At 34.6% G+C, this 24,341-nt stretch overlaps 1 protein-coding gene across 2 annotated transcripts in view; it reads left to right on the top strand.

Moving 5' to 3' along the window:
* Nucleotides 1–10,791, top strand: part of LOC118198037 (uncharacterized) — a 51,335-nt gene extending 40,544 nt beyond the window's left edge. For both annotated transcript variants that reach the window (XM_085814677.1, XM_035369624.2), the window contains exon 2: nucleotides 7,820–10,791. In XM_085814677.1, the coding sequence (XP_085670803.1) occupies nucleotides 7,820–9,874 (2,055 nt within the window). In that variant the 3' untranslated portion in view covers nucleotides 9,875–10,791. The remainder of the gene's footprint in view (nucleotides 1–7,819) is intronic.
* The last annotated feature ends 13,550 nt before the right edge of the window (nucleotides 10,792–24,341 follow it).

Here is a 24,341-nt window from a genome sequence, read left to right on the forward strand (position 1 = left end):
TTCGAGGGCGAATAGGCGCTTTTCTTCAGAAACTACTCCAACGTTTGATCCTGAAGAAGAAGGACATGTGTCTGATCGCCCTCGACATTATACGGCTTTATTCAAAATATAGACCAAATTAAAACTACTTAATTTTAAATTTCACTTTGAACTATTTGACTTCCAATTTAATTGGGTTTTAAAGAAAATAATTGTTTATAAATTTCTTCAAATATGAAACTTCAAAAGCTGAAAATACTATGCCGCTAATAATCTTTGTAATGCTAATAAACACTTGCTTAGTAACTCAGAGGCATAGCAAAAATTAGCTCAGAGGCATAGCATGATTTTATTTTAGTAACTCGGAGGCATAGCAAAAATTAGCTTTATTATTACGGAGTTTAAATAAATCCATTAATTTAAGATTATGTAGGAGTAAACAACATGGTTTTATTTTTAATTTAATACATAAGATATATAAATAAATACTTCTTACATGGTTTAAGATAAATGCAGTTAAAAGCAAAAAGTTATTTTTTATCTTTCATATCATTCTCAGTCACGGACTAAAAACAAAAACGTGGGACTATTAACAATGAGAATTTTAAATCAAAATTCTCAGAGGAGAAATTTAAGGGAATTGAATATGATCATTCTTAAGTACTACTTGTCTTGTGTTGTCACTTCTGTTCAGTATTGTAGTTATTAAAATGAAAAACGTTTCGAATATTCAACCTTAATTTTCCGCTATCTAATCTGAAGAAGCATAATTTGTTTAACAGTGCAGAATGAGAATTTAATATTGCATTATATTAAACGACTTTTATAGGCTGTTACCAGTTCCATTGTTCCTTGTCATTCTGTTAATGTCCTAGTTAACTCCCATAAAGGCACCCTATAGTTTTAATTCGAGTCCTATACGACCAAAAATATTAGCTTATCTAAAAAATTACTTTCGGCTTTTTAGTACATTCAGCTAATACAATGTAACCGAAAACGATTTATACTTTTTAGTTAAGGAATGTAGAAACGGAAGAAATAAAGAAAAAAACTGCACCCGAACATAGGAAGATTATTCCTCCTTAATTAACGAAGCAATGAACTACACATGACGTCATCTTTTTCCCTCCTTATGCCAAGGTTTTCTGATCTATTCTACGATGCAATTTACATTTAAACAGTTACATTTCTATTTTATTTAAAAATACTATCACATGACTGGTTGAAAAATCGAACTATTTTTCAAAATTTTCCGAAAGTTGATAAATTACATTTGAAATTAAAAAAAAAAAAAAAAAAAAAACTTTAATTGGAAGCCTGACATTGTTTAAGAAGGGGAAGGGACTATTCAATGCTGTAGAAATGAAAATTGTGCAATGATTTGTGTAATTGCTAAACCAAAATACTCGAAAAGAATCAGCTCTTAATATAAAACGTTACGTTCTACTTTAAACTTTCGAACATTTATTTTGCAACGTTATATTGCCGTTAAATATGTTGCCTGGTACTAATTCGAAACAAAATTTCTAACCGAATTGCCAAGGCAAACCATGCAATTTTTCTTTGGGCGTTTAGCCATTGCTATACATGGACAAGCTGGTATTTCTGAGCAAACGATAACAATGTTTTCAAAAATAATTTTCTTATTTGCTAAACTATTCAGCCTTTTGCATATCCTTTTTTCCCCTCTTCCAGTTATTCAATTCTCTCTCATAACGATGGAGAATTTATATAATTTTCTAGTTCAGAGTTATTGGTTTGGCAAGCAAATAATTTCGGCTTGCACAAATAGATAGCGTTGAGCTCGTTTTGTTATTCTTCTGTTTAAGCTTACACTTTATTTTCTTTTGAGATATGGCAGCTGAGAATTTTAGATTTCTATAGAAACAAGTCCGTTGTATTTTTGTTTGCAACTGTTAGTTTACGGTTAGTTTTAACACGGGGTGCAAAAATAAATACTTTCGACATATTTTACTTTTTTATTTTCATAAAAGCGAGAAAGCGGTTGAAACTCACAAAAAAAAAAAAAAAAAAAAAAAAAAAAAAAAAAAAAACATATGAAGTTCATCTCTGAAGTCCTGGCTGAGTGCCTGGAAAATCCAGATTAATGTTAAAAAATCAGATACTATCCTTTTCACCAGAAAAAAAAAGTTTGACGCTAATTTGCACATCAAAATGTACGATACTCCAATCCCCTGGGCAAAGGTCCGCTAACTAGGTATTATATACTTAATCGTTAGCTCACATAGTTCCCCCACATTTCAAGTATTCTAAACAAGCTCCGAGCACGTAAATTTACACTGCCCCCCCCAATTGCTCGAAACTGCATTCGCTCGATTTATAACAAGTTACTTATTTACCAAACCATGTTGCGTCCAATTTTTACCTATGCCTGCCCGTCTGAGGTAACGTCTGTTATACTTCCATGCAAAAATTGCAAATTGCACAAAATGTTGTTTTAAGAGAAGTGGTGAATTGTGGTTCCTCAGAAACACGGCGATTCACCGTGAACTCAATATACGAGAGATAAATATTAACATGTCCAAACTGACTGAGAAATGTTTCCGTAAACTTCCGGATGTCAACAATGTTACTAAACCTATCTTAAACTATGATTATTGTGCAAATGGAAAATAGGAAAAAGCCGAAGGCAGTCCTAAGGCGTATTTCTTAAATATCTATTGTTTGTCCACTGTCATGTATTTACAATGTTGTATCATTTTTATTTTCATGTTATATCACCCTTGCTCTCAAATTTTTTGCTTTTCTCCTGTAACGTGCCCCCACTTAACTACTGTAGAATCTCATTTATACCTGATTAATTGTATGTTATGGTTTACTGGGAATTACTGGCATTTCTTTTACCATGTGTACAACCGCACTTTACCGAGCATCCACTAGTACCTCCAGGTTTTTTGTCGCTGGACTTGGTCTATCTGCAGTCAGGATTAGCGCATAGTCTCGTTCGGTTCATTTTTCCTGTCAAGATGTGTTACAACCTGTGAACGCTAGTAATTTACCCAAGTTATGCTTTAAATTGCTACTACTGTAACTATGGACTTCTTTATGAACTGATACGTGTTCGAAAATCGTCAAGCTTAGTTATATTAGAATAGCGAAAATTATCGCAGGTACCCGAGAACAACGTATGTATTGCGCCTGAACCGAGGAGACCACATGTCACCTGCTTGCATTTGATATCGGCATAGGGGCCTGCAACCTGTTGTGATGATTTGGATAGCCGTTGGATACACGACACGCACATCTCTAGTTCAGATGGACGGTAATTTGAACGCAGATAAGTACATTTCTGACATCTTACGTGCAGTGGTTGTGCTCTATCTTCGAGGTCCTCAAAAGCCATGTTCCAGCAAGATAATGCAAGATCACATGTTGCACGTTGTGTTCCGACCTTCCTCGATACACAAGGTATTCGATTGCTGTCCTGGCCTGCACGTTCTCCAGATCTGTCACCCATATGAAATATCTGGTCATGGGTTGCTGAGAGACTGGTCCGCCACCCCTCTCCAACTAATACGGTTGATGAAGTGTGGTAAAGACTTGAAACATCATGGAATGAGTTGCCTATTTCTGTCATCGAAGCTCAGTTTGACTTCTAAGGGCCGCTTTAGCTGCCTCGAGTGGCAGCTGTTTCTACTAATTTCGCACCCCTGTAAACCTCCAAAATGCTTACAAATTTAATCATGTTGTCTTCATGCCATACTGTTTACGTGCAGTAAATATATTTTTTGTATCTGCTTTCTTTCCCGGTTTTGCAATTTTAATGGCCAGCAGTGTATTTTATTCGGGATAAAAATAACGCAATAAACCGAAAACTAGATCAAGTAATTTTTTTTAACTCATAACGCACCAATAAAAATAAAAGATGAATGATGGGGCTACCGAGAATTTACTAAAGAAGTAGGAAAATTATTTTAAAATAAGCTGTCAAACCCCCAGGAATTTTGTATAAAAAGATATAATTTAATTTTCCCTTCGAAGCTATAATGATAACCAAAATATAAAAATCCAAACTAGCCTTAAAACATTTAATTAGCTCATCAGATAAGAACTGTATCATAGGCAGTTTTATTTTTTCTAATGAAAATTGCAAATGTACATAATTCACATTACTTTAGTTAAGACCTTAGATACATCAAGAATACAATATATTGCAAAGTTAATTAATATCTGTTACCTTTTGGAAAGTAGTACCGCTATCTATAATAAGTCACAGAAATGATTTTTTTTTTTCTTTTGATATTTAAATTTAAAAATATAGTAAGCAACCGAAATATTTCTTTTTTATCCTTAGATAAAAATAACATCTAAAGCTGCAGCTCATAAAACTAAACCATTCTTGTTGACGAAATATAAGTTGTGTTCAAAAGGAATTCAAATATGAAAATTTCTGCATTTGTTTCAAACAAGTTTTCGTTTTCTGTGCAAGTATTGAAATCACAAAAATTTCGGGTACCGTTTTTCTACGAAAATGTACATTTTGACCTCTCTCGAATTCATTTGAACGATGATTTTGCGTTTATATCTGTACATACGGACAGAATAAAGGACTCCTTTTCCCGAAACGGATTGTAAAACGAATTTAAAATGAATTCAGAAGAGATTTGTTTTTCTTGGCGTCTGCACGTACGTATGTATCTCGTATAACTCAAAAACAAGTAGCCAAGAACGTTGAAATTTTGTATATGCGACTGCTATAACATGTAGTTGTGCACCTCCTTTTTAATTGCAATCGGCCGCACCAAACGTATATATGTATCCACTCTCTTACCAGGCCCCGTGAGTTCAGTTTTTTATTCTTTTATGCTGGTAAATTGTGCAATGTTTTGCTTTAAAAGTAATTGAATTATGTTGTTCTTTATGTTCCAGATACGGTTTTATTTTCCCCTTTAGTTAGCCTGAATGCAGTAGTTAACTTTAGTTAGCCTGAATGCAGTAGTTTACGGTTTCATTTTTCCCTTTAGTAGCCTGAATGCAGTAGCATGCAATGTTTGTAGAATTATCAACAATTTAAAAATTGTTTAAGGGGTAGGAAGCCGCCATTTGTTTACATTTGAAACTCTTAGTAGAACAATGAATTAAGTCAGTTTGTGCGCCAACTTCAATGTCTTTTTGCCAAGTGAGACCAAAAGTAAACTTTTAGGCTTGTGCACCTTTTTGCAGGGCTGTCTTCCTGTCTGCTTGACAAATTGCTTGTTTTTGTGTAGAAACTAATTTTACAAGTGTAAAAAGTGTTTTGTTTTTTTAACGGTTTTTAACTGTACTTGGTGTTTTATGTTTTTCTGTATTTTACAGTTTTTAATGAAGATGTTTTAAGTTTTTATGTATTTTTGCTTTGCCGCGAAGTGAGAACTGAATCAATTGAATGACGAATATATCTCTAATGAAATTCGAGGATATAAGTTTAAATGACACACAGCAAAAAATTTATATAATTTAATACGCCGTACAAGGAAGTCAAGTGGTGTCCACGCCAGATTTTTTAAAAAATTAAAATCGTATGAACAGAAGAGTGTTAAAATATTAAAAATCGTACAGCCACTAAAACATTCTTTTAAAGAAAGAAATACATAAGAAAGGTAACAAGTTATAGTTCTAAAATTTCACTATAATGATTGAAATATAGCCAACATCATTTTTCAGTAATTTTGCAATATGACATACAACAAAATTTTCTAGGTGACATTGCGTGCAAGAAGTATTGTAAGACGTTTAGCAATACACTTATTTTGTTTAGTGATAATCATGATACAAAATGAGGCTTCTTGCAAAATACTTATCACATACCCGAAAAAAAAAAGATTCATTGAGTGTATTTATTATCCTGATGAGCGGTGCACTTTTATTATACTGAACATGAATGAAAAATGCTATCCATCGTCAAATGGTAACGAGGCATATTCATAACGGACAAGATTCTATACCTAAAACGGTAATAACACCACGAGATTAAAAAAAGCGATATCTAACTGTAATCATATCTCATCTAAATAATTACCGAAAAAAATGATAATTCATAATTTGGTTCGATTGTCCTTTTCTTCTAGTGCATGGGAAAGAATTTTATTTTGAAGTCAAGAAAAGTTCTCAAAGTTTTTCGAAAAGTGATCGACTGTTACGCTGTTTACATTACATTATATTACGTTAAGCTACATCATCCACTCACTCTGGCAAATACTGCCCGATGCGTTGAAATATAAGGTCTCCAATTTATCTTCCCTCTGATCACGTGACTTCATGACAACTTCTGTTCTCAGAAAGTTGCCATTTCGCAAAACTTAAAACTTTTGATTTATTTCTCAAATTAAATCTATTTTAAAGCAATAAATTTACTTCTTGATAATTTTCCATTTTTTAGTACTGTGTCTAAATGACATAAATTAAAATACATTTAACTTATATTATACCAAACTGATAAATTTAATCATAGTTTGATGGGTTATTGCAATTAAGTTAAAATGTTTCTATAGCCATACTGTATATTATACAGAATCGTTAATTTTAGTCCGAAAGGGCTATGAGTCTCGAAATGCCATTTTGCGTGGTCCACTGTAAATGAATGGTTTCACTTTTCACTCGAGCCTGTTGCCATTTGGAAAAACGTAACATATTATTCTTTCATAGTTAATTTGTCTGTTATTAATTAACAAACTAAACTATTTAAAAGAAATAGATGCAGTTCTACTTTTTGATCTGAATGGTTTAAATAAAAATGCATTTAATTCTTTATACACCTAATTAAGAAAATTAATTATTTTCATGGAAATACATTACCTGCTTTATCATTTTTTAAATATACAGAAGACGTATAACGTTATCATGTTAGTCTAAGTGCCTGTTCGTCTAATTGTTGTTCTATAAAAGGTTTCGCTACTCCGCCTGGGACAACACTATCAGTAATCCCTACTGATTAAACCATGTTAAATTTTAAAAGATCCGTTCTGGGTGACAGTTAAAATCTGAAACTTTTCAAATTTCATTTTTTAATATTATTTTCATTCATCTCTTAATATATTTCGACGAATGTTATCAATTACCGTATTTACCGGCGTATAAGATGCACACCCTTTTTTATACACATTTCTGAAGCATAAAACTTTGTTACTGATCCTCATAAATAACTTGCAGTATTTTAAATATAAAGTAATACAAAGTTAAAGTAATACTTTCTGCAAATACCCAATCTATCTGGGAAAGAACACTTTCTTCGTAAAAAACCAGATACTCATCTTCATAGCTAAATGAACACTTGAAACCTCTTCTAAATCATCATCTGAGTCCTCCTACAGCAAATTGTTTTCTGTACTATACAGTGTTTCCATGTTCTTTAGCATACGCAATCGCACATAGTTTATATGAGATGTTATAGCACTGCTGACGTTATTTTTGAGTCATAACTTGCCAACAAATTCAAGAAAATTGAACATTTATATTTATATATAGGAATTTTTTTATTACGCTATATAGAGACTTTTCGTGACGCCTCGTATAAATCTCACAAACAGTGTTTATATTAATATGTTTATTTCCTATTTAAGGCTACAATAAGACCAATATAGAGCATTTGTAATTATATGATATGGTAGTTGCTTGGGTAGTAGTTAATCATGATCATTACAATTTCTCGAAATCTTTACCGTTTCAAAATCCACCAATAATTCGAACTTTAGCCCAGTGGCTTGAACTAATGACTACACTGACTAAGTTTTAAATATTTATGACATTTAGGACAATTGTTGAAGTACAATGGGTTATTAGTGTATATAAAATTTTTATTTTTGAAAAGGACAGATATAATTCCATTTTTATCTTTTTATAGGCGGGATTTCTGACGTTTCTTACCGTTACGGCATTTATGCGAACTTCGGCACAGTTGTGGAATAACGGAGAAACAGGCGTGATGGTCCGAACTCTCTACTTACCTTTGTACAAAGGCAGTCACTCTACACCTTTCCCCGCCTTTAAAAAGTCACGTCCACTTTCCTCGCTTAACTCCCATTATCAGCAAACTTCAGTTCCTGACGACAGCTACCAACAAAATGTTAGAATCTACGAGCGTGATAATCCACAACAGCAAGCAATTGGATTCAGTGCTGAAAATGAAATGCAAAAAAATAGCAATTTACTCCATAGTCAAGCATCTTCTGTCGTTAGCTCCCCTCAAAGCAATTACCAGTATTTGCCCAATAATGCAGGTCAGCAAACGGAGGGAATTTCTGTGAGTGTGAATGGTGAATCTTCTCAACAAACTCATCAACAGCTTTCAGCAAATAGTGAAATGAATATGAAAACTTTAGATATGCATTACAGAAATAGCTCACCTATTCTGACACAGCGGAATTTTATGAACTTTAATCATCCTTTACATCTTAGCCACTCTTCTTCAGTATACGGATCGGAAGACAAGCAGGTAAATATGTCTGAGCAGCAAGGAGCAACCAATGTTCAAAATCTGTACTCCTTCAAAGATCAAAGAATTCAGTCACTTCCTAATATTTCAGGTTACAATCTATCAAATTATCCCTCTAAATTAGCACAGCAACCATATCTTGTGCAAAAAATATCACCACAACATTATGATAGTCAATATAATGCCCGAACCCAGCAATCTGTCGGTCCAATGTTAATTTCACAACAACAAAGACAACAGGAACAATTTATCCAGCAAACAGTTCCACAATTTAATGAAAATCGACATAACAGCCAAGAACAACCACCAGTACATCCAACCCAAATATCACAACCACATATCGTTCAGCAGGCAACTCCAGTTTATGACAACAAACATTATGCTCAAGACCAGCAACCAGTTACTCCAGCACAATTGTCCCAACAACAGCATCTCAACCAACAAATAGAGCAAGCTAGAGTTGGGAATCGATACAATATTCAAGAGCAGCAGCTTGCAAATTCGTATGAGCAACATTTAAGTCAACCTCAACAAAAAACCATTCAATCAGTTTCCTCACCTGCCTTACAGCAAAACCAATTAAATTCACAGTCGCAAATGCCATATCAGCATCAGACGAAATATGAAGCTCGTATACTACCCACACAACAGAATTTTGGTGCAGGGGTCTGGAATCATAATGCACAACAAAACATGCAGTCAAACCAGCAAGCACTCTTAACGCATCATCAGACTATTCCAAGTCAGCAATCGGGGCAAATCGCACGGAACCATGCACAGCAGCAACAAAGAGGTTTAATACAAAGTTATTCTGCACAAAACTCGCCACAAACTCAACCAGCTGAACAGAACGCTAAAACGAACTTTGGACAATCCTCAACATATTCCACTACTCAGAAACAATCCGATGTTTCGATTCCTTCGTATTCTGGTAATGCACAATCAGATTACTCTAATACATTACCAAACCACGACAGCATATCGACACCTATGTTAACTCAAACTGGTTTGAACGGTATTCAAGCAAATGGTGTGGACAATAAGTACACTAGGCAAATCTTGCATCATGGTCAATTGCAGCTTCTTCAGAAGGACTACACTGGAGGCCAACATTTCAAAATCCATTCAACTTTACCCTCGCAAGCTCTAGATCAAACGGATGAAAAGAAGCCTTCAACTACATCTTACCCTGATCCAGCGCATGAAACCTTCTACCCTGAAAATAAACAAGTGTACCTCGCACCGCCTCCCGAGTTTGGTGCAGCTGCCTCGTCGTTGCAAAACATGCAACAAAGAACTTCAAATTCTGTCAAACCCTCACAGTACAATTCAAATTTTTACAGAGATGCTTATAACCCTGGGCAACAAAATGAACAGTTAAGCATTCAGTCTTCAACGTCTGACAGTAATTTTGCATTTCAAGATGTAGGTGTTAAACCCATGTATGGTTACAGTTATGAATGAAAACGTAATGATTATTTTAAGATAGGAAAATGTTTTGGTCAATTACTAACACTTTTTAACTACAGGATTTTAACATCGGCTGGCCGGTTTCGTCCTATATTTATGAAAATTTTCACGAATATATGCAGAATGTTTTAAAAGAAGTCATAGCTTTTAAGAAATTGAAACTAAGGAAGAGATGAATAATTTTTGCTCACAGTTTATTGTAAAATAATAACGCTTAATTTTTCAACGTAAGTGTCAAGTTCAATATTCCTGCATACTGTGATTTTCTAGACGAATAAATTTGAAATTTATTTCCTGCTAGATGTGAGAGAGCACATTTTGCGTAAATTTAGAAATGATGCCAATAATTTTAATATAGATTTTTTGAATGCAGATTGGTAATGGTCATAAGTATATAATTTTCCAATAAAAATTTTTAAGAAAAGCTTACAGATTTGAAACCTTAAACCAATTTATCCAGCTTGCTGGTTTGTATCATGAAAAGCCACCATTTCCAAACCATGTGACTCATAATGACGTCCAATGCTGAAACTTTGTTACATAGTTAAGCAATTAAAATTATAGCTAAGTAATTCCCAATATAAATTGTGTCACTCAATGTAGCTTTTACAAGGTTTTGAAAATTCTTTTCCAAAGTTTGTACTCCTTTTTAAAGTCATCTGTCTTTCACATTACTTTCCTTACCACAAAGCATAATTTTTTTACTTAAAAATCACTTTCACGGTGAATTTGAGGTATATTTTATAACCAGCAAGCTGGATAAAATGCGAAAATGTTAATCAGGAAAAGAATGTATGTAAACGTTTGAAAAACTGGAAAATATTATGTATATAAGTATCATCTAGTGCAACAAGTTACATGTATTAATGTAATTGTAGACAAGTAATTTAATAAACATAAACAGAAGCAAATCTGTCTTGAATTTTATTTTAATATATTTCGAAAACTGTTTATTATGTTAAATTGTTATGTTATAGCTCTTTATGTTTGAGTGTTTATTATGTTTCTTAACTGCTATCTAGTGCTGAAATTAATAATCTCTTTCGTGACAACTTTAGATTATAAACATTCTTGTTTATAAGAAATAAATAAATTTTTTCTGTAACAAGAAAACTTTAATAATTCCGAATAATAAAGATGTACAGCATAATTATAAATATTTGGAGTAAATGGTACTGCAGTCCATTCGGATATTCAACACATTATCATTACTTATTTTAATTTTTACATGAAATGCACATTTATTGTAAAATAATGTGAGCCAGTTTTCCTTTTTCATTCTTCGTATTTTAATATAATCTATACTTTCATAAAAAATTACAGAACACACATTTTGATCAAAATTAAATATAATTTTTACACTGTTTTATTTTGTATTATTATTGTTGTCAGCTTGTTTGGATCATGAAATCGGATTTTGGATTTATTTTCAATGATTAAATTTTCTTGAAATTTTGCAAACATATGTGATTGTGATGACAATTCTTCATAGCAATTCTTAAAAGCTTATATAATTTTTTTTATTTTAATACTGAAGCACTTTGGAAATTTTTTGTATATCCTTGCTTAATTATCACCAAATTTCTTTCTTTGAACCATAAAATAGATCGAAAAAATAGCCTTCGCGATGAAGTATTTTCGAAATCTTTAACACATATTCATCTGTTTTCAGAGATTTTTACCAAATTTATCGATTATTTTAGGTACAGAATCAAATTAAAAGATTTAATTTGTCATTGTTTATAAAACTCACGAATTTAAGCGATGATGAAATCGGATTTGAAATCAAGCAAAATTTTGAACGAAATGAATATAATATTGCGTCGAACAGAACAGATGATTTCGAAAGAAAGGTGACACTATGTACTTCGTAGCTGCGGTGAATAGAAAGAAAATTTTCTCTGCGTTCAAAGCCATGGATTTTGCTTATTACCACCCGTATTCCATTGGCTAAGAAAATAGAAAACAATATGTGAAAAGCTTTTTAAATTGCAGTTTTAATTAAATGAACTAAAAGGCAAAGAGTCTGTTTTAGATTTCACAATATTTCGATCACTTATGACTAAAGAAATCATGGTTGTTTATAAAAAATTACTTCAGAATATTAACAGAATTTTAAAGAATAGAACATGTGGTACTGATGGTACAGAAATATCATAAACAAGGATAGTAATATTTGTTTCCCTTAAATTTATTTTCAGAATCCCGATTTTATCTTTATGTCATGAGTCATATATGACCAAAAATTTCGTACAGTAAGACCCCGCTTAACGCGGGGGATACGTTCCATCAAAGTAGAGCGTAATGCGAAACAGCGCTAAACGAGGCTATCTTTACATGTAAATATTGGGGTTAGGGGAAGATGGCTAGGAAATTGGTTAGGTATTAAATTTAAAAAGTATGTTTTTTTAATAAAAATAAAACAAAACATTTATTTCTTAGAGCCCAAATTAATACCACATTATTATTTCTATTATTATTATCTATTAAACCATCCTCGACTAGCAACGAAAGTTTCACTTTTGTCAATTGTCTCAGCCTGAATGTAATTAAAAATTCTTCTAGCTTTTTCCATTATGATAGATTGGCTTAATGGCATATTGCGGTCAATTTCGTCGTCAATCCATATAGACAGTCGTTTTTCCATTTCCTCTATGATATTATTTCTAGAACGGGTAATTTTAGTTGCAGAGCTTGACGTAGTTGCAGTTGCCGATGACAGTATTTTTTCTTTATTCTTCATGATGGTCCTTATTGTTGAAGTTGGCAAATTCAATGAAGCACTAATTAGAGTTTGACGTTCACCAGAATCTAATCTTCTAATCACTTCCATTTTAGTTTTGAGTGAAATGCTTTTTCTGGTTGCTTTCTTTTCTTTTTCATTATCACCCATAGTAAAAAACTAAAGATCAAAATATTTGACACTGTAATATAGTATTAAATATGTAAATTAATACCTACTTACAATAATGTCAACAAATGTTTCCAATAATAAAAATATGTCTGTACAATACTGCACCAAACAAGAAATACAAGTACACTCTTTCGGATATGTATTTGAAACCTATCGTTGCATAATATTTCGGGGAATCCCCGTATGCTGCGAGCGATTTCGTGGAATTCCCGGGTTGAAATAAAAGAGCGCTAAACGAAAACAGCGCTAAACGAAACAGCGTTAAGCGGGGTCTTACTGTATTTTGTAATAGTTAAAAATAATTAGCCCAAAGGGGACGTTAGTCTCGAATGCGATATTAGTTTTTGGGTTAAGGGGAGTCATCACCTTTGCCCAACACAAAAAGTAAGAATTTCGACGGATTTTCGAGTTTTAATAAGTCAAATAGTTATGGTCATAGATACATGAAATTTTCATTGTGTCATCTCTATACATAGATAATTATGTTTCTTGATTTATTTTACTAATAGTGTATAAAAATTTGTTCTATAAAGAAAAAACAATCTGTATTCCCCCCAAAATTTAAAATTTGTACTAAAGCACTGCGCGCAAACTGACAGTAATACAAATCTAGTTACAGTAATAATTTTTACAATTTTGTGATGAAACATCATTAGGTATGATCTGCACCTGTTTAAATTTTAAAATATCAAAGAATATTAACACCATTACAATCAGATCTTAGGAAACAGAAAAAGTGCTAAAAATTTTTCAGTAAAATTTTATAAAAATTTAAAAAATAATTTTTCAAAGAAAAAAGTAGGTGCATTTTTTCCAGCAATATCATCATGTACTTACCCTGAAATTTTTAAATCAATAGCTATGATAGATTTTTTTAAAGAGTGCGCGCAAGTATGAAAATCACCATTTTGAGAAAAATGGTTTTAAAGTTTCAAAATTTTCAATATATTTTCTCTCAAATAACACTAAAACAGTTCAAAACCGCCCAGCTGCATACACCGTACCCTCCTGTTTTTCAACAGTTGTTACTGCAGCAAGTTTGGCTCCTTTTCTTGCTCTGCAAGCATTTATTGTAGACATCTCTGCCTTTATTTCGTCTGACTGAATTCGACGTTGATCAGTGTCTGCTACAAACCTGACTGCATTATCACCAATTCGATATCCAAGTTCATTCCTAGTATGTAGTCCAGCTTGACCTTCGTTGTATATAATAACTGCCTCATTTACCCTCATTTACTGCTGTCTTAACATTATAACCATACCCGGAATTTTTAGGACACAATTTCCAAATCAAAGCATTCAATACTTCATTTGGATTCTGTGTTTGTACTCCTAAACACTTTTTTAGTAATAATGACATACTAATACCTTTAAATATATCTTTGATAGCATCCATTACAGGTAGTGGAATTGAATTTTTATATTTGCACGATCTCAGATTTACACTCGCACTCGTTCTTTGATATGTACACCACGAATCCTTCCCTGTTGGACAAAAATTGTGAGTAGGTTTCACGTAGGTTGAACGTTTGTGGTAAAATATTGCCCACACTGCCTTTTGCATATCTTTTACAGAATTGCAATGTTTTCTAATAGCATTTCCATAATAAATTGTATATTATACTGGTTTATAATATCATCCGTAAGGCGACCTTTTCCACTGAGAGCTTTACCGTCACTAAGTTGCTTCCCTTTCATTTCTTGCTTTCGTAATCTAGTGCCCATTGTTTTCTGAATGTGTCCGACACATTCAATTTTACTAATATACATGATATTAACAGTAAAAATTAAAGCAATCTACGAGTGAACATTCGTAAGCAGCTGCGCGTACAAATATAAACAAACGTCAAGTGATGATTTAAATGCCCGATCTGACAATATTTACCTCAGAATCGTTTTCTTTATTTCATAATTTTTAAAGTTCTAATTCGATTATCGTAACGCCGTTTGTTTTAACAGACTCAGAAATGTTTACAGTTTCTAAAAATGCAAAAAAATAAAATTCGATTTTTTGAATGTGTAAAGGGGATGACTCCCCTTTTAAATATTCTACAAACGGCGTATCACTTTTAAAATTGTTGCTACCAAATATTATCACCCTGTATTATATTTAAGAAATTAAATAATAAAGAATCGGCAACCGAATTTTTAATTTCGAATTTGTTTTATTATCTATTTCATAAATAAGTGCTAAGAATATTTTCTGACACTCTCGGACATGTTACTTTTTGATAGGGGTTGGATCTCTGAATCCGAGTACCCCGTGTTGCACCACTATTATCCCCAGTGGCGTAGCTAGGGTGGGGAAAAGGGGGACATCTGTCCCCAGGCGCAGCATCTAGGGGGCGCCAAATTGATGATACGAAATTTTAGAATGAAGTGTTTTCCATTCGTGGCACACAGAGAGGGGCGCAAAATCTTCAGTTGTCCTCGGGCGCTGAAAAACGGCGCTACGCCTCTGATTAACCCACATAAAGTACTTAAAAAACTGAAAATAAAATAAACATTTTATCAATAGAATTACGCTCAGCATGAACTTCAGGCGTAATAGCAGTATTACGACTAATAGTAACAATTGAGGCACCATTAAATAAGCCGCTAAGCTGCCTGAGGATTTTAAAGATGTTCGCAAAGAACTCATTATCTGATTTTTCGGCAATGGGCCAAGTAGTAAATTGACTTGTGGACAGGTTTGGGTTTGCTTCCAGGTATTCATGGCACTATATTAGTGCGATGGGAAGAATATCTCTATCAATAAAAATCGCAACGGTTTTGGTGCATTTATTATTAATAGACTTTAGATGCACGTCAATATTCGTCTGGTCTGGAATAACCGACTTGGGCACATTATTAATTTTTTATTTTCTGTTTTTAAATCTGATGGGGTATTTAAGGCACCCATTATATTTTTCAGTGTAGCGTCTCGTGCAGTTACATCAGTTAGGATTTTCCATTCTCTTGGGACTTTCCGTTCTTCATACAATCAACTTTTGTGCTCTCTGACACACCTCACACATTGTAACGTTGCGCGCCTCCAACTTGCACGCAACCAAGAGGTGACTGTGAAAACTGTATAAAACACAGAGTCTTGTGAAGGGTTTAAGTCCCTTTTTATTCAACGTAAAAATTACAATTGCGTGCTCTTGACGCTCACAGACTGTGCCAACTCGGCAGTCAAATAAAAATAATAACCTGAAAAGAAACTAAAGACAAGACTCTACTACGAGGCTCTCTAAAATAACTAACTCACCGCGTTTTACAACACCGCTGCTAATTCAGCAGACTTGAAGCTCACTTGAACGATTAACACTACTTCCCGCCAAGCACATAGGCCGAAACGCGGGGTTCTTCAATTTCTCGCTAACTACCTCCGCGCTCGTGAAGTAAGAAATCACACACCGAACTTATTTCCTCTCTATTTAAATCATAATACTTCCGCTGATAATTTGAATCTTTGCGCGTTCTACTAAAATTTACATATTCTGGCATTGGCAGTTCCAGGGGAAAGTAAGGCTTGACAGGAAAGATAGTTTAAACTTAAAATAAATGTTAGTTAAAATAAATATAAACCCAACATTTGCCGCTGCCAGAATTTGGAAAACTTGGAAGCAGGTCCTACAAACGACCTGTTGTAAGTTTCTCTAATTCTGAACTAACTGGCGAGAACCTCGTTTACACAAAAAAAAATCTTATGTAACAATTTGTATACTAAAATTCTGTTGCTCGTTATAACTCTCTCTTCTTACAGCAACTTTTCCTGGACTGCATCAATCAATCTTGGTCTTTCCTTCCAGCATCTGGAAGGAATAAGTATCAGTATCTTTCTACATACATTATAATTTACACTTTCTTGACACAATAAATTTTTGTTTTTAAACGATTCGTTTTTCTTAGTTATTGCTTACTTCACATTCATTCAATTTTTCAAGCATTAATTTAACTTTACCCTGGCTCTCCACCGTGTGTGGTGTCAAACGGGAATATTCGTGTTTTAGTCTTACAACACTTCCCCTAACCACCATGATTTGTTAGAATTCAACGACCAAATAGACACACCTTACTCGACATTCTACAACTCAATGAGCTACTTTAATATTCTTAAAAATTCAAATGTAGGTGGAGAACCCTACAAAACACATTCATTCTAACTTCCCCCTCATTCATCTTTAAACATGCAGGCTTTCGCTCTAAAGCATGACTTTACAGTTTAATACTTAAATTTTGACTTCATTGCTTTTAAGCATTCACTTTTAGCATCTACAATTTTATGCTTCTAGACTAAACTCTACTTTTACATAACATTCAAGTATTTACGTACATTTACAAAATTTTAATACATATGATTTTTACAATTTACCATAAAATGAATAAGAGAAAATAAATTTTTACTTTACTCATTCTTCGCCAAGCTGGCGGCACTGAAAGTAAAATTCTTATTAATACAAGAATACGAAGTTATTTTTTTCTTCGGCCAAATTTTGGCTTTAACATAACAGAATTAGTCTTTCGACCAACAGAAAATGCTTGTTTTTAGCTTTTACACTTAAAGAAAATAATACTTTTGCCTTAGCTAAATAAAGTAAAACAAAACTAAGTCTCAACCGAGACATATTGACTTTCGTAAAAACATAGAACTTCGTACTTATGCATAACATTTCGGAACAAAAGAGAAAAAAAAATTATAGAAGGTTTTAACTTATCTTTGAGTTTTCGATGCTTGAAACTCCGTCATTCGTTTTTGGCAGAATTGGTCCCAAGTTAGAGGTTTCATGGATGTTAATCTTCTCCTTACTGCCCTCCGAGTGTCGTCCACCTGACTTTTTCTTTTGCGTCCTCTACATGCTGGCCTCTTGGCGGAGTAATCGTCTGGTTGTTGGCATTTCCGTTTCTCCCTGGGACGGCTGGTCTTGACGTACTCCGGGCTGGAGTCCTTCTTGAATTTCTTCTGTTCCTCGTATTTTTGTGCCTCCTGTTGCCGTTTCAGTTTCCGGAACGGCGGCCTTGCTGGCACCTGACTCTGTGGCCGTGTGCGCGTTCTCCTTGATGTATAATTTATCCTGCAATCCTTTGTAGGTGCTGTTTTTCTCTTTACCACGGTTTCTTTACCCGGTGCATCTGTATTTTTGTTTTTCTTAAACGCTGGAGTTTGAAAATTATTTTTTCTTTTTGATACCGACGTCCGGGTTGTAGAAGGGCTAGGTCTCTCTTCAGTTCTCTGTTTCTTGGGTGGTGGAATAGTTGTTGTAGTCTCTGGACCTTCTACTTCGTTTAGACTTGAGTCCTGCAAGAAACTTTTAAGGATTTCAAAATCATTTGGATTATAGTATTTTTTCACCTGGTCGGGACTTGCTTTACAGATTTCCCCTCTCTCGTTCTTAAGATATAAGACTACTCCTTTGATTTCCTGAATTACATAGGGGCCTTCAAACTTTGGAGCTAGCTTTGCCGTAAAATTGTCTGGGGCACTTGATAAAGAAAATTTCCGCTTCAATACTTTATCCCCAACTTTAAAATCTGCTTCACGGCGTTTTCTATCATAATATAGTTTCTGCCTATTTCTTGCCGTATCCGAGGTTTTAAGCGCCTGATCAATCAACTTTTGCACATCTTTTTGTTTAAACTCCTGCTCTCTTTGTTGCACAAAGAATAATTTATCTAAAGGCGTAATTAATTTTCGGCCTAAGAATAATTCTGCTGGAGTTTTTCCCGTAGTATCATGATGTGCCGTTCTTAAAGCATAAGCTAATTCATTTATGTAGCCATCCCAGCGCTTGTGATGTGTGCTCACGTAACTGCGAATTATTTTTACTATGTTTTTATTAACTCTTTCTGCTATGTTAGCCTGTGGTCTATACGGAACCATTTTGATATGGCGTATGCCAAGTCCATTGCATATGTTTTCAAATATTTGACTAATGAATTGTTTTCCGTTATCGCTAATGACTTTTATCTGTGCACCGTATTTTAAAATGTATCCGTGTAAGAATGCATCTGCGACTGTTTTGGCTGACGCGCGTTTAAGTGGAACAATTTCTGTCCATTTTGAAAAATGATCTACTATTACTAAAAGAAAACGATTTTTATTTAACTCGCTCTGGGGGAAGGGACCAAGAAGATCTATGCCTAAAATTTCATTCGGAAATGTAGCGCGAATGCTATTTAAGTACCCTGCCGGGCTGTAATTAATATCATTTATTAACTGACATTGATTGCAGGACCTGACATACGCCGTTACTATTTTGTATAATTGCGGGAAATATACCGCCTCGCGTACCCTTTTTATAGTCTTTCTGACCCCTAGGTGGCCCGCTGTTTTTGCTTCGTGCAACTCCTTCAAAATGCTTAATCGAAGCGAGGCTGGGATGACTGGCTTATACTCAAGATTTTCGTTTGTTGTTTTCGTATAAAATAATAAATTATCTATTATTTCATAGTTTTTTGCTCTATTTCTTATCGCATCGATATCTGTGTGCTCGAAGCTTTCGGGGTCTTTCAAATAAGCATAGATATTTCCAAATTCAGGATCAGCTTTCAGTTCAGTAATAACCGTATCTCTAGAATCTAAAATTTTTGAAGTCAACACAGCGCATTTAAGTTCATTTCCTTCATCGTCCAGTTTTATACGAGAAAGTGCGTCAGCTACATTGTTTTCCTTACCCGGTTTATATTTTATTGTGATATTATATTCTTGGAGTTTTAAAGCCCATCTTATTAACCTGGGCGTTAGGTTTTTCCCCGAGTAAAGTCTACCAACAGCCGCATGATCCGAAAAGACTGTTACTAGCGATTTGCCGAAATAAACTCGAAATTTGTGTGCAGCCATTAATACGGCTAATGTTTCTCTTTCTGTAGCTGTATAATTCCTTTGTGTCTGATTCAATGTTTTACTAAAAAATGCCAGCGGATGGTTATTTTGCATAAGAACCGCACCCACCGCATAGTCTGACGCATATGCTGCAATTTCCAGGTTTTCGTCCCCCTCCGGGAATTTTAAAACAGGGGCATTAATAAGCGCTTCTTTTAATCTTTCAAAAGCTGTGTTAGCTTCCGCTGTCCACGTAAATTTAGCCCTTTTTCTTTTGATTACTAAGAGTGGTTCAACAATATTAGCGAAATTTGTGTGCAGCCATTAATACGGCTAATGTTTCTCTTTCTGTAGCTGTATAATTCCTTTGTGTCTGATTCAATGTTTTACTAAAAAATGCCAGCGGATGGTTATTTTGCATAAGAACCGCACCCACCGCATAGTCTGACGCATATGCTGCAATTTCCAGGTTTTCGTCCCCCTCCGGGAATTTTAAAACAGGGGCATTAATAAGCGCTTCTTTTAATCTTTCAAAAGCTGTGTTAGCTTCCGCTGTCCACGTAAATTTAGCCCTTTTTCTTTTGATTACTAAGAGTGGTTCAACAATATTAGCGAAATCTTTTATGAAAGATCGATAGTAAGAACATAACCCAAGGAAGGAAGAAAGTTTCTTGGCGGTGTTGGGCGGTGGGAAATTCTTAATAGCTTTTATTTTTGAATCTTGCGTTTCTATACCCTTTTGCGAAATTTTATAACCGAGATATTTAAGTTTTTTAGTTGCGAACTTGCATTTTGATGCGTTAATTGTAAGACCGGCCTCTTTTAATAATTTAAAAACTTGTTCTAAATTATTAATACGTTGTTCCAACGTACTACTCGTTATAATTATATCATCTAGATAAATTAAAGTTGACTTTCCTAGGACAGGCTTTAGAACAATGTCCATAGCTCTCTGGAATGTTTATGGGTCCCCACACAACCCAAAAGGCATGCGTAAAAATGCATAAGTGCCCTATTTTGTTATAAACGCAGTTTTATGTATATCTTCGGGTCTCATAGCTATTTGATAGTAGCCAGACGTTAAGTCCAAAGTAGACATATATCTTGTCGATTTGATCTGTCTAATGATCTCGTCTATAACCGGCAAAGGGTAAACTGGAAATTTGGTAATACTATTTAGTTTTCTGTAATCAATAGCAAACCTCCAAGCCCTTTTATCCTAAGGAGGAAACTCGTTCTTTTTCCTACATAATACGACTGGACTCGCGTACTCACTATTTATGGGCGTTATTATTTTATTCTTTAACATCTCCTGAATATGTTACTTCGATGATTAAGTCTTTTTGTTTGTCATAACGGTATGGCTTAGTCCTACAAGGTTTTTCGGCATTTAATTGAATCTTGTGCGTCACTATTTGGCAGTTTCCTGGTTTTTCTGAAAACAAATGAGAAAAATTACTCACCACTTGCTGTATTGCTTTCCTTTCATGGTCATTCAGATGGCTAAGGTCCAATTGCGGTGTCTCCACAGGTTCCACCACCCTCTGGTCCATCTCCAACACCACGGAACTATCTTGAAAATTTAATTTGGCCCTCGCGGCCCTTAAAAAGTCCATACCTAAAATAAGAGAATGTTGCAGATCTTTCACCACAAAAATTAATACTTTGAGACTTTCCTCTTTTACCTGTAAGTTTAATGATAATTTCCCGATGCAGTGACATGTTTTTTCTTGCGCCGCTATAATTTCCGTATTTTTGGTTTTAAATAGTCGTACCCTATAAAAATTCTTTTTGAAGAAATTTTCACTCATAAAATTTCCTTCTGCTCCTGTATCGATGAGGGCTTCTACTGGTACATCGCCAACCAGGACTTGTATAATTGGTAGCTGTGAGTTTTTTTACGATGACCGTGTTTAAATGTCTATTTGAGGGTTTTTTTAAAACTTTCGGGGTCTGGACCCTCCCTTTCACAGGCCCCTCTACTCGTTTAAAGCTTTCCTTTCAATCTGTGTCTTCTGGGTACGCGGATGTCTATTTTCAAATTTTCTTTTTGGGCCTTGACCTTCGAGTTTCGATGCGTTAGCTTGATAGCTTTTTCCCCCATAAGAGCGATTTCCATTTCTGGTTTCCTTCTTTGAAGATTTCCTTCGGGTACTTTGAGAATATGTTTCCCCTCTCGCTTTTTCCGCTATTCTGCGATTTTGAAACTTCACCGCCAATTCGAAAAGTTCCTGCAATGTGCTTGGGTTTCTAATTTCAAAGTAGTCTTGAACAGCGGGTAACAATCTTGGTAATATTATTTCAATAATCTCCGCATCGGGTTTCTTTCCATACAGCATATCCGTTAGCATGATTTTTCGTAGAATAAAGTCCGTCAATTGTGCTGTATCCCGTTGATAGAAACTATATAGCTCGGCTTCCAGCCGTGCGCGATCTTTCACTATGGGGAAGGCCTTTACTAACGATTTTTTGAAATTTTCAAATATATACGTCTGGCTTCCAAATTCCCCTAATAAAAATTTGCCTATGTTTTTCCACCATAGCGCGGCCTGTCCTCTTAGTGCTGATGTGGCGATGGCAACTTTTTGTCTTTCGGGAACAGGGTAGAGCTGAAAGTGGTTTTCTAGACCTTCTAGAAATACCGCCACCGAATTTTTTCCGTCGAAATGGACGTTTGGCTTGATTGACGCTCTCAAAGTCTGGACCAGGTATCCAAATCCTTCTAACTGGCTTGTCATTTCTTGGTGTTCTCCAGCGGCTTCCATCCAGTTTTCGGCCATTTCAGTTCGATAAGTGTTTGGGCGCCAATGTAACGTTGCGCGCCTCCAACTTGCACGCAACCAAGAGGTGACTCTGAAAACTGTATAAAACACAGAGTCTTGTGAAGGGTTTAAGTCCCTTTTTATTCAACGTAAAAATTACAATTGCGTGCTCTTGACGCTCACAGACTGTGCCAACTCGGCAGTCAAATAAAAATAATAACCTGAAAAGAAACTAAAGACAAGACTCTACTACGAGGCTCTCTAAAATAACTAACTCACCGCGTTTTACAACACCGCTGCTAATTCAGCAGACTTGAAGCTCACTTGAACGATTAACACTACTTCCCGCCAAGCACATAGGCCGAAACGCGGGGTTCTTCAATTTCTCGCTAACTACCTCCGCGCTCGTGAAGTAAGAAATCACACACCGAACTTGTTTCCTCTCTATTTAAATCATAATACTTCCGCTGATAATTTGAATCCTTGCGCGTTCTACTAAAATTTACATATTCTGGCATTGGCAGTTCCAGGGGAAAGTAAAGCTTGACAGGAAAGATAGTTTAAACTTAAAATAAATGTTAGTTAAAATAAATATAAACCCTACAACATAGTGGGTTTAGATTACATATATCAGACGAATAATGGAAATGCTCATAGTTGTGGCATTGAGCCACACCACGACGAGCTTTATAGGGTTCAAAGAGAACAAAATAGAGTAAATTTGTTAATTCATAGTTTTTTTTTCCTACATGTGGGGCATAGGTAAGCTATACTTGAATCACGCGCATAGACCGCTCCTGTTTTAACTTTGTGCATATTGGCCACCTTAATAACACGGAGACCATGTGAGGTTACTTCATTAACAATGTCCTAACAGGCAATTCAAGAGCAGCTGTTTGACAACAACTTTTACAGGTTTTTCACTTGGCATGGAAATAACATTATGTTCGATGCATTTCAAAGTTAAGTACTTTGTTACACAACAATGCATATTCTTATCTTTTGGCATAACCTTCAAGAATTCACCGTTAATAAGGCCTTGATGTTCGGTTTTAGTATTATCCTTTTTCAAAATTTTCAAACATTGAGGAAACATAGCATTTTTGTCTCAGCATAAAAGGCTTAATCCTAGGACCAGAGACCTGCGATAGCGCATTCTAGTTCTCAGTCTCCGTACTATAATTAATAAGTTCTATATGCTCAAAAGGGTTTTTCATAGGAATATCATTGTTAGGTTTGACTTATTTAACCGGATGTGTCGGATTTTAGGGGTACATAAAACTATCATCATTATCCTGTGGGACTGAATCCTTAACATTTTTAGACATTTTATTGGAATTTCCGCTTAACGCCACCTCGGAAAGAGTTACCTGGAGAAATATTATAAGTACACACCTTCGCATCCTCATTGGAAATTTAGAACAGCAGTATTATTACACAAAACTACGGTTAGCATAAATACAATTATTAACATGAGTATCCTTATAATTAACATCATTAACAATTAAATTAGATGTATGTACAATTTTGTATGTACAATTTCACTGTTGTGATTTTGCCTTTAATAATGATCCACTTACCTTTTAGAATCTTGGTAATCTTGTTGATTTCTACAGTCGAGTCACTCACTACGTGTTGATTACATCAGGGTTAGAATCCCCTTGCCGAGAAGAAGCAATACACAGACATACATGACAATACATACATGCCTTCATTCTTGAGTACATTAAAACCCTTTGAGCGGCATGACCGGTTTTATCCGTTCATGAGATTTTTTGTTACTTGACACATATTAGCTTATAACTTAAGATATTTTACTTTCTTACTTTTTTTAATAATGTAATGACCGTAAGTTTATTAAAATAGAGGCTAAAATATGTAATTATATAAATTTAGCTAAAAAATGTTGCATAAATACAATCTTCATGACAGATCCAAAAACCCGTGCCGCTCAGAGAGTTAATAATCACATCAGATGGG

This window comes from Stegodyphus dumicola, chromosome 4 (assembly GCF_044657685.1).
Source record: "Stegodyphus dumicola isolate Sdum_Otavi_A_Nest chromosome 4, ASM4465768v1".
In the NCBI taxonomy this organism is placed as follows: domain Eukaryota; kingdom Metazoa; phylum Arthropoda; class Arachnida; order Araneae; family Eresidae; genus Stegodyphus; species Stegodyphus dumicola.